This window comes from Hipposideros armiger, unplaced genomic scaffold (assembly GCF_001890085.2).
Source record: "Hipposideros armiger isolate ML-2016 unplaced genomic scaffold, ASM189008v1 scaffold_347, whole genome shotgun sequence".
In the NCBI taxonomy this organism is placed as follows: domain Eukaryota; kingdom Metazoa; phylum Chordata; class Mammalia; order Chiroptera; family Hipposideridae; genus Hipposideros; species Hipposideros armiger.
Genome location: NW_017731697.1, coordinates 259624 through 270635, shown reverse-complemented (window position 1 = coordinate 270635; position 11012 = coordinate 259624). Strand labels below are relative to the sequence as shown.

The window sequence follows — 11012 nt, the reverse complement described above, 5'->3', positions numbered from 1 at the left end:
TGTTCAGCATCTTAGCTGTAGAGGGCAGTGTCACTGGCCCTCATATGTGGGATCCGAACCGGGGCCCTCTGGCATCCCAAGCGAGTTCTTAACCATTGCGCCACTCGGCCGGCCCACACTTTTTATTATTTTAAGAGAGAATATTAGTTATTCTATTTTTATAAGGAAGTCACCTCATTGAAGTGTGAGAGAGAGAGGGAGGGAGAGAGTAGTGGGAGATGGTCCACAGGCAGGTGGACCTGCTTGGAAGAGCCTTAGCAGGCCTCATTCTAGCCATGTCATGACCTTGTAGTTTGAATTTGTACAAGGTCCTCATCCTTTCATGGCCTTGTATTCTTTATCTGTATGAGAAGTTTGGACAAAATGTTCTGTAAGAGTTCTGTCATTCATGAGTTTTCAAACTGCATTGATAAATGCTAATTATAGATACAAATAGTATCCTTCATTACATATAACTATAAAAAACGAAATATATACATATAACTACATAATTGTTTGGAACTCTGTAAGCATTATTTGGGATTACAAGAAGGGAGGAGTATAGGGTTATTTTCTCTGAAATTAAGTTTATAGAAATTTCGAAAGGAGGCTGTGTTAATTTAGAAACTTGCAAATGTATTGTGATAAGGGTCATCACAGCCAAAGTGGTATTTGTGTGAAGGATCCTGGGGTGCTGGTTTCTAGCAATTGCCTGCCTTCAATCATGTCCAGCTGTGGGCTCTGGTCCGAATCAGGGTACTCTGGTGGGCACAGAGCCCCAGGGGCCCTGGGGCTTTGGGAAGAGCACAAGTCTGGGATGTAGCCCTCCCCTCTCTGCTAAGTAGGACAAGGACTTTGTCCTGCCTGTCACTCGGGGTATGAGTCCTTGCTAGGCGAGAACCTGGCTGCATGCCACTGTCTCTGATGCACTCTGAATCCAGATCATTCCCTCGCTGTCGGTGTCCTAGCATCTCTAGTTCAACTGTGAGGACACATTTTAGCCTCATGCACCCACTAATTTGTCCCCTCTCCTTCAGAAGCAGAGTGGCTTTGGCCGTGGTGCAAACCGACCCAGGAACCAGATGAGCAGAGACATCTGCGTCCATACCTGGCCTTGCTCCTACTATTTAGAACTTGACAAGCGATGGGTTCCTGGAAAACTTGCATTAACTTCTCTCTCACTAAAATTTATGACTGATAAAACTGGAGATGCTCTTGTCAACTTTCCCCTTTCTAGTATAATTGAGATCAAGAAAGAGGCTTCTCATTTTATCTTCAGTTCTCTCACCATCCTGGAAAAGGACCACATCAAGCACTGGTTCAGTTCCTTGCAGCCTTGTCGGAATGTCGTCTTCCACATCATTGAGCATTTCTGGAGAGAGTTGCTGCTGTCTCAGCCGGGAGCTGCCGTGGAGGCGTCACCCTCCCCCGTGACCAAGGGAAAGGAGCTAACTGGGCTGATGGCCTGTTCCCAGAAGCGTCTGGAAGATGCAGCCAGAGTCCTGCACCACCAGGGCGAGCAGCTGGACAGCATCGCGAGCGGCCTGGACAAGATGGAGTCTGACCTGGACGTGGCTGACAGGTAGAGAAAACTGCTGCAGCGTTCTGCTAACCCTCGGGTGGCCAGGGTGTCTTCCACCGCTCCGTATTTAATACACACCCCGCATTCTGAATACATGGGTATGCCTGTTGGACAGTTACGCTGGGCTGGCTTCTGGGCATGCACACAGTAAGGGCTGGTGTTCGTCAAGGGCGCACTGTTGCTAGGTACCATTGAAATATTCAGAGGGGTCAGCTCATTTAATCACCAGGCAAGCCAAGAAGAACATGTTGTTCTTGACTTCATTTAACCAATGGGGAAACTGAGGCTGAGAGGCTGGGGGATTTGATCAAGGTCACACACGCTAAGTTTGTTAACATAGTTTATTATTTTGCATAGTTGAAGACCAGCCAGGTTTGGGCTGAAGTGTTCTGGCTCCAGAAGCTGCCACCTGAGCTTCTGTACCAGCCATTCTTAAACCTTCAGTCTTGGGCCCCTCCACTCTTAAAAATTGAGGGCCCCGAATTGCTTTTATTTATGTGGGCTATGTGTGCCAGTATTTACCATGTCTTGTTTTAAACTAAGAAATTAAAAAGTTACTCATTTTAAAAAGTATGACAATAAATCCATGACTTAGTAACGTAAATAACTTTGCTTTATGAAAAACAACTTTTATAAAGCAAAACATGTTTAGTGAAAAGAGTGGCACTGTTTGAGACTTTGCATTTCACTTTAAAGTAAGGCTTAATAGAAGACAGTGGATTCTCGTACCTGCTTCCGCAGTGAATCCGCTGTGCTGTCCTGTGTCATGTGGCCTCTGGAAACCCCACTGTATAGTCATGATAGGATGAGAGTGGCAAAGCCACATAGTGTCGCGGTGCTGTTAGCAGTAATTTCTACCTGCACACTTTGTGAAGCGCTGCTCTGGCACCAAGACATGCATAGTCCATCAAGGGTCTTGGAGTCTAGAAGGAATAGCCTGTCCCCCACATGTAGCAGGGCTGCTGGGAGCTCAGGACAAGGAGGCAGCCTTTTGGTGACGGGCCCTGAATGCAGCCTGCATCTCTCAGACCAGTGCTGTGTGGGTGGCGTTGGTGGGAACCCTTGGTCCTGAGGGTCCCCAGTTGCATTCACCACCTGCTTCTCCTTCCTGAGTACATGCATGAAGGGTGCCCTGCTGCCGCTGCAGGGACAGAGCCCCAGATCTCACCCTCAAGAGGGGTGCTTGTGGCGTATGACATGAAGGCACCAGACCTTTGTCAGTTTCCCTCTTACGGACACAGACCGTTTTGTACCTTCCTTGCAGTTGAGGGCTCTTGTGACTGAGTGGTGGGCAGAGTGATGCAGGCCTGATCCCTCCCTGTCACCTGCTGGCTGGTGCAGAAAATCCTCACAGGGGCTCTAAAGCCCAAGGGCAAAGCACAGGGACACCATCTGAATGGAGTTGGGCCCCCAAGTGGCATCCGTGAGCGATGGCGAGCCCTGGCTCCATCCCTCAAATGGACTGGGACATGAACAAGAAAAGAACCTCTCCTGGGCTAGGCTGTTAAGATTTTGGGGTTGTTTGTCATGGCAGTCAGCCCTCACAGACTAACGCAACATTTCTGCAGAAGGAGGCAGCTGTCTGAGGACCGCATTGCACATGTAACAGAGAGTCCACTGCGCTGGCGTGGAAGAATGCACACCCCAGTCATGGAGATCTAGCTTTTAGTGATCAAATTAGTCAAGATTAAAACTAGGAGTCCACAGTACCAACCTGTGGATAGTGAGACACATTTCCATACATGGCTTATTAGGAATGTCGGTCGGTATAATCCTTTTGGAGAACAACCTGGCGATTTGTAAATTTTCTTTTGACAAAAGACATTGAAAAGACAAACCTGAGACTGGGAAAAAATATCTGTGATACCCAGAGTCCCAACAAAGGGTTAATGTCCAGCTAGTCAAAAAAGTTCTATGACAAAGTGAGAAAAAGACAATTCAATATAAAAATGGCAAAGGCTGTTGATTGGAGTTTAGGTTAAGCTGCTGTAACAGACATTCAAAAATACTCTGTGTGTGTGTGTGTGTGTGTGTGTGTGTGTGTCCGTGTGTCCGTCCATCCCTCTCCACCCCCTATCCCCACCCCCAGGCAGGTAGAAAACTCTACTCTGGGTTGTCACCATCACCAGGCCCTGTTACCACGTGGCTGCAGCAGGAGCTGCAGGTGCCACACTCACTCTCCCAGGGAGGCCAGGGCCCAGCTGCATCTTTAAGATGACCCCAAAGTTGCACATAGGCCCTGCTCACACCCTGCTGGCAGGATGTAGTCACAGTGCCCCACCCAGGAGCCCAAGGAGGCTGGATGGTCCTGGGAGATGACCCCGTGTTCCATTGCGAAAGAAAGGAGAGAGTGACCTTTAGCAGCTGTCTGTGTCTCCCAGAAGAGAAATGCCAGACACCAGTGGCCCTCGGGAGGGATCCAGCAGCCTGGTAATTAGGGAGGCACATTGAAGAACTTGTGCAGAATGTGGGGTGATGAGACCCAGCAGAGCCAGACTGCACAGACCCCATGGCCTAGTCCTTCCACTGTCAGGTGTGTGTCCCTGTGGAGCTCGGGCACAAGTGCACAGGATGTGTGGACACGAGCCTCCATCAGGGTTGTGGACCACAGTGCTCCGCTGTAGTCAGTTGCTTCTCAGGGTGGTGGGCACTTCAGCTCTATTTCAGTCACAAAATGCATTAATTCTTTCATGCTAACTGCTGTAGAGATCTGCATGTACACTTGGATAAATCCCAAAGCAATGCTAAAAAAAACAAAAGCAAGTTGCAAATAGCTATGTACAGCAGGATGCCATTTCTAAGAGGTTTTTAATGTGTAAAAAATGTGCTATAGGAAAACTGGAGAGAATGGAACTATTAACAGGAGACCTGACCAGGAAAGGTGTGGCCCCGGGCTCCTGGAAGGCTGTGCGCCTGGGTGTCCAGAGCCCTCAGTGCTCTCATTTCTCCCGCACATCTTGGGAAAGGTCTGGCATTATTTCATTGATAATTTCTTCCCCTCAGTTTTAAAATGTGTTCCTTTTGGTTATCTGACTTCCTGGGCTGATCTTCTAACAGCATTCTCATTTTCCTCTTTCCTTGTCCTTTTGTTTTATTTTACATTTTGTATTTTATCACCTTACCCTTCTATTGTTGTTCTCATATTTTGAATTTCCAAGAATTATTTTTTGTTCCCCAAACGTTCTTGCTGCTGCTTTGGGACGTCCTGTGCTTTCAGGAGGTTATGGGCAGTCTCCTGGTTGATTGTGGAGAATCCTTTCTTCTCCCCTCTCAGCACAGTGCCCCCACCCCCACAGCACAGACCCCCTCCAGTGGGCTCCCTCTCGAGCTGCTTCTGGGAGAGGTGGGGTCCCCACAGCACAGGGGTGGATCAGGTTGGGGGCCCTCACTTGCTCTACTGTGTCTGGCCCAACCCCACCCCTGCTTTCAGAGATTCCTGGCACCACCCGTTTTTCCAGTTGGGGTTCTGCAGTGCAGCCTGCCACATCTCAGTGGCTCCAGGGCTGCCTTACAGTTTACTTTCTTGGATTTGCTAAGTCTGCTCTTGAGCTTCCAAAATGATGCTGCTGTCTTTTCTCTTTGCCCTTGGGGAAAAAATGTTTTCAATTTTCCATCTGTGATATTGTGATTTATAGTATGAAATATGTATTTGGTCTTCATTCCTGGTTCCTGGAACAGAGCTCCTAAAACCCTTGGAATTTCCTGTGATGAGAGCCATAAAGGTGTCTTTTGTTATGTTAATGAAGTGATTGTGGGACGCCCCTAAGGATGGGGGCTGGTCTGCAGGGGAACCAACCAGTGATTAGAGGGTAGAACTTTCAGTCCCACCCCCTGACCTGGTAAGAGGAGAAGGGCTGGAGGTTGAACCAATCAGTAATGGCCAGTGATGTAATCAGTCATGCCTGTGTAATGAAGCTTCCATAAAAACCCAAAAGGATGGGGGTTTGGAGAGCTTTCGGGTTGGTGAACACGTGGAGATGCAGGGAGAGTGGTGGGCTCAGGGAGGGCATAGAAGCCCCTCGCCCCTTCCACCTACTTCGCCCTGGTGCATCTCTTCTATCTGGCTGTTCCTGGGTTATATTCTTTATAATGAACCGGTGTTCTAGTAAGTGACATGTTTCTCTGAGTTCTGTGAGCTGCTCTAGCAAATTAATGGAACCCAAAGAGGGGGCTATGGGAACCTTTTATTTATAGCCGGCCAGTCAGAAGCACAGGTGACATCTGGACTTGGAATTGGAGTCTGAACGGGATGGGAGTGGGGTCTTGTGGGGTTGAGGCCTTAACCTGTGGGGTCTGATGCTGTCTCCAGGTAGGCAGTGTCAAAATTGAGTTATTAATAGTTTAGAGGTGGGGAAAAAACCACACCTTAGAATTGGTGTCAGAATCAGAACATCTTTAACCAGGCCTCTCTGATCATTTGCATAAAGGCATATCCTTGAATGTCCTTTTTGAGCACACCCAGCTGAAGTTTATCGAAAATCCTGTTTTGAATTTCTATCATTATTTTTTTTTTAATTGTTTTGAGATGTGTACTTTCTAAGCTTTGTCATTATTGGGAGGACACCCAAAGCAGCAGATGCAGTGGGTAGAATGCTTAATCCCCTCCAACACTCTTGGTGGTGGCAGCCCCTGCCACACCGCTCTAAACCTAGACTCAGGGTGGTGCTTGCATCTGTATTTGTGTGGTTTGCTGGGCTAAGGTCAGGCCTTCTCCTTACTAAGCGAGAGGAGTCTCCCTCAGTCAGACAATATCATTTGGGACCTGGTGGTGCCAGGCACTGTTCTAGTAACTGGGAGACAGCAGATCCCTCTGCAGATCCCTGGTTCCCTTCTGTATTTGTCAGAGTTCTCCAGAGAAACAGAACCAACAGGAGTGTTTATTGCACCTGTAGAGGGAAACTTACTTTAAGGACTTGGCTTACATGATTGTGGGGCTGGCAAGTCTAAAATCTGCAGGACAGGCCAGCAGCCTGGAGGCTCGGCTTGAGCCGGCGTCACAGCTCCAGTTGAAGGCGTCTGCTGCTGAATTCCTTCGTTTTCCAGGAGGCCCATCTTGATTCTATTCAGGCCTTCAACTGCTTGGATGAGGGACATCTACTTTTAAAGTCCACTGATTGTTACTATCCCCAAATCTCCGAAATGCCCAGAATACTGTTTGAGCAAATATCTGGGCCCTGCATTTGAGATGCACCATCACACCCGCCCTCAGGAATTGTATGTGCCAGTGAACTTGAGGGCTGCTCACCACCCTCCAGCTGTTGGGGTTCCAGAGCCCCCGACATGCCTCCGTCACCGTGCTCCTCCCTGGGCTCCTGGGTCCCCCAGCTCCCTGCGAGGAGGGAATGGAAGGGGCCGGTGCAGAGAGGACCCTGGCCCTCGGTGAGGACAGCTGACTTCTCTGCTCACAGCTGCTCCAGCGTTGTGGAGCAGAGGCGGTCCGAGGCAAGTCCAGCTTTTCCTGCCATCTTGGACTGTTGTCCCGTTTCTGTTCACAGGATGAAACTCAGACATAGTTAGGGAAGGCACTTCTTCATCCAATAAGTCAAGCTGTAACATATGTAACTCTTTTGACTTTCCATATTGTTTCCAGTTTCTGCCTTTGTCTATATGTGGACAGATATTTTAAAGAGAAATTGGCAAGAGATAGATAAGACCTGCTTTGTCTTCTGCAATGTGCTTTTGATTCCTGCTAGGAAATGATGTTAAAATCTACCTTGAAATATCTGAACTGTTGGTCCATTTTACATATTTGTTCTTTTCCCTGAAAACTTACTGGTGACCCAGAGAAGTGCTGAATCAAAGAGAAACAGTCTGAATGTTGTAGGGTCAGTCCCACACGTCGTAGGTCCAGCCTCCCTGTGCCGAGGTCTCTCCAGTGGCTCTGTGGACGATTGTCCTCCCACTTCCAGTGGGACTGGCACTCCTGTGTCCCAGAGCCCTCTCTCTTTAGAAAGGCCACTGCTGTGTCACTCCTCACTGTCCTGGCCTATGTTGTCTCCAAGGACAGCCCTGCCCTGGGGCTGCTGGACTCAGCTCTCTTGACACTTCAGAGTCAGCAGCTTCAGACTTGGAAGAATGAGAATAAACGCTTTCCGATTTGTGCCCCCATGTGCCGTGCTGCTTGCATTATTATTATTCTATGTCTTTCTTATTCATTGTCTTTCCTACTGGAAGTCTGGTTCTGCTGAAAGGGCCTTGGTCACAGTGTTGAGATAGTCGTGTGGTCTGGGAGCACATGCCCTCTGCTCATGATAGCCTTTCTAGATTTAAGCAGTCGCCATGCCTTTAATCGTCTTCATAAAGTGGGCTTTCCAACCTTCAGAACATGCAAGAAACTAAAGTAGATGTGAGGAAAAATCATGATCTGATTCAGGATTTTGAAAGGCAAATCAGAAAAACAAATTGCCAAGGAAACAAACTGCCATTCTATAAAGACTTCAAACCTTGTGTTTAAATGCCAACTGCACTGTATGGTTAAACAAAACAACCCTACCTGATCTTAATCAGGGAGTTGGTGACCCCATCCTGCTCTTTGTGGGGAGAACAAGAGTATTGCATGCACATTTTAAAAGGAACACTGATAAAGTGAAGAATGAATAAGAAATCGAGGTAACTTGGAACTACCCCCGTGAGAGAATGAAAGGTGTTATCTCGAGTGGAGCAGAGACGAAGGTGGGTCAGACTGCCTTGAAATAATCGAACAGCTGTCTTGCAAAATGATGAAACAGTTTCATCTGGAAAGTTAAGCAAGGTCCTTTAGTTGTGAGGTATTGGGAAAGAAAATATGGCTTAATAAAAGAAACTTTTCTGACTCTGCACAGTCATTGAAAACCTGTTCTTATCCAGAGTGTCATCCTGAGAGTGCCTGGATTATAGCGTAAATTAAAATCTCAGCTTTGCATAGTGGTTGCTGTTAAACTGAAGGCTTGATTGGAAGAAGTGGGATCCTCAAAATTGTAATGTGGGCTTGTGGGAAGATCCTGATAAGGCTGGGGACATTGGACCCCTTTGTTTAGCTGAGTCTTCTCTGCTGGTGGAAGCAGCCCTCCCAGCCCTGTCTGGAGAGATTAGCCAGGCTCTGCCAGAGGATTCTGTATGGCCTCCCCTGAGGTGCTGGCTTGAGGACTCCGCTGATTCTCCTCAGGATGGACCCCCATCACCTCTTTGCTTCTGGATGTGTTGCAGTTGTCCGCAGGTCCCAGCGGATCCCAAAAGATAGGCACAAAGTGTGACCCATAAGGACTTGTGCTACACTCTAAAGAACTGCATGATTGTTCCAATTTGCACAGACAGAAACCTGAAGAATATGTATGGGAATGGATAGCAAAAGTGTCGTGAAAGAAATCGCAAGTTGGATCAGGCTGAATTTACTGAAATGGGCCCATTAAGCAGAGATTCTGGATTCATTGCTATAGCTGGAGGGGTTAGAGAGGGCACTGGCAGTTCATTTGATTGGCTAAGATGGGAACTGAAAGGTGGCATACACTAGATGAAGTCTGAAATGCCAGGACTGCCTTGGTTACTTCAGAGGAAGGAGCCAGGGCGGGGGGTGTTTGGAGTGGCAAAGTGGACTTACATTTGAGACCTGCTCACGCCCACCTGGCAGGGTCTAGAGAACACACTTTTCACCATGATGAGGGGAGCCCCACCATTCTTGAAGAGCTATGTGCTTGCTCCTCTGTGGAGGCTGGAGATTAGTGGGAACTGCTGCCGCTGAGCTGGGGTCCCTGAATGCAGTGAGGGTAATTGGATCCCAGGTGTCAGGGCTGAGAGGTGGCACTGAATCACCAAAGACGTGGGGCTGGTTACCATGATGGGCCGCAGAATCAGGAAGCCAGCAGTCTGACTCCGAGGCCTGTGCCGCTGGCTGGTTAGTCGTGTGCCCCAGAAGAGAAGTTGATGGCAGTCGACTCAATTCTTGATTTGTGTAAGCAGAAGAATTCAGTTCAAGTGAGCATGAATCTGACTTGAGTTAAACAAACAGTCATGGCCCCTCAATCGGTTCCCAGACTTGAACCAGTGTACAGACCCAGAACCTCTTGAATGACGGAGCCCTGGAGGAAGGATCCCAGTAAGCTACCAAAAATTGATACTGTTAACCTTTCCCCCAGCCTTACCCAGAGGGACCTATGTTATTTTACCGGGTGGCTGTGCCCTGGGGAGAAAGAAATAGACTTTTCAGGGACACTGGACACTGGCTCTGAACTGACACTGGCTCCCCTGTGAGAGTAGGGGCTTGTGGAGGCCAGGTGATTGATGGGGTTTTAGTGCAGGTCCGTCTCACAGTGGGTCCCCCAAGCCCATCCTGTGGTGATTTCCCAAGTTCTGGAATGCATAACTGGACCAAATATACTCAGCAACTGATAGAATCCCAAACCTGCGAAGGGAGGGCTAGTCTGGTGGGAAAAGGCACGGGGACACCACTAGAACTGCCTGCCTGTAGGGAAACGGTGAACCAGAAGCAATAGTGCATTCCTGGAGGGACTGCACAGATGAATGCCACCGTCCAGGACTTGAGGGATGTGGGGGCTGTGACTCCTACCCCATCTCTGTTCAGCTCACTTGTGCAGAAGAAAGATGCATCTTGGAGGACACCGGATTGTCTTCATCTTACCCAGGTGCTGACTAATTGCAGTTGTTCCAGATGCGTTTGATTGCTTGAGCAAATCCACCCATCCCTGGTACCTGCTATGCGACAGTTGATTCGGCAAATGCCTTTTCTCCATCCCTATTGTAAAGACCCTCAGAAACAGTTAGCTTTCAGCCAGCAACACACCTTCACTGTCCCATCCCAGGAATAGGGACGTCAACTAGTTCACAAGGGTCTTTTTTTCTTTTTATCGCTTACGTTACGTTGTTTTATTTATTGGGATGACATTGGTTAGTACAATTATATATGTTTCAAGTGTACAATTCTATAATACATCATCTATATATTACGTTGTGTGCTCACCACCCAGAGTCTATTCTCCTTCCGTCATCATGTATTTGACCCACTTGACCCATTCTACCTCCTCCCTCCCCCCTTACCCTCCAGTCACCACTGAACTGTTGGTAACCATTAAACTGTTGTCTGTGTCTATGAGTTTTTGCTTGTTTGTTTGTCTTATTCCTTTGTTGCTTTCAGTTTTATATCCCACATGTGAGTGAGATCATTTGGTTCTTGACTTTTTCTATCTGACTTATTCACTTAGCATACAATCACAAGATCCATCCATGTTGTCGAAAATGGCAGTATTTCATCTTTTCTTACGGTTGAGTAATATTCCATTGTATATACCACGGGTGCCAAAAATGTATACAAATGGACACTTTTGGTCAAGGTTGCTCAAGCAGTAGTTCACCATAATCAAAAGTGTCTGGGGCCGGCCGAGTGGCGCGATGGTTAAGAACTCGCTTGGGATGCCAGAGGGCCCCGGTTCGGATCCCACATATGAGGGCCAGTGACACT

At 48.0% G+C, this 11012-nt stretch overlaps 1 protein-coding gene across 3 annotated transcripts in view; it reads left to right on the top strand.

Annotated features, from left to right (window-relative positions):
- SNAP47 (synaptosome associated protein 47) overlaps positions 1-11012 on the top strand; it is a 69399-nt gene that overhangs the window by 8014 nt on the left and 50373 nt on the right. For 2 of the 3 annotated variants that reach the window (XM_019661411.1, XM_019661409.1), the window contains exon 2: positions 1017-1561. In XM_019661411.1, the coding sequence (XP_019516956.1) occupies positions 1062-1561 (500 nt within the window). In that variant the 5' untranslated portion in view covers positions 1017-1061. The remainder of the gene's footprint in view (positions 1-1016; positions 1562-11012) is intronic. The other variant, XM_019661410.1, reaches the window with a different exon arrangement.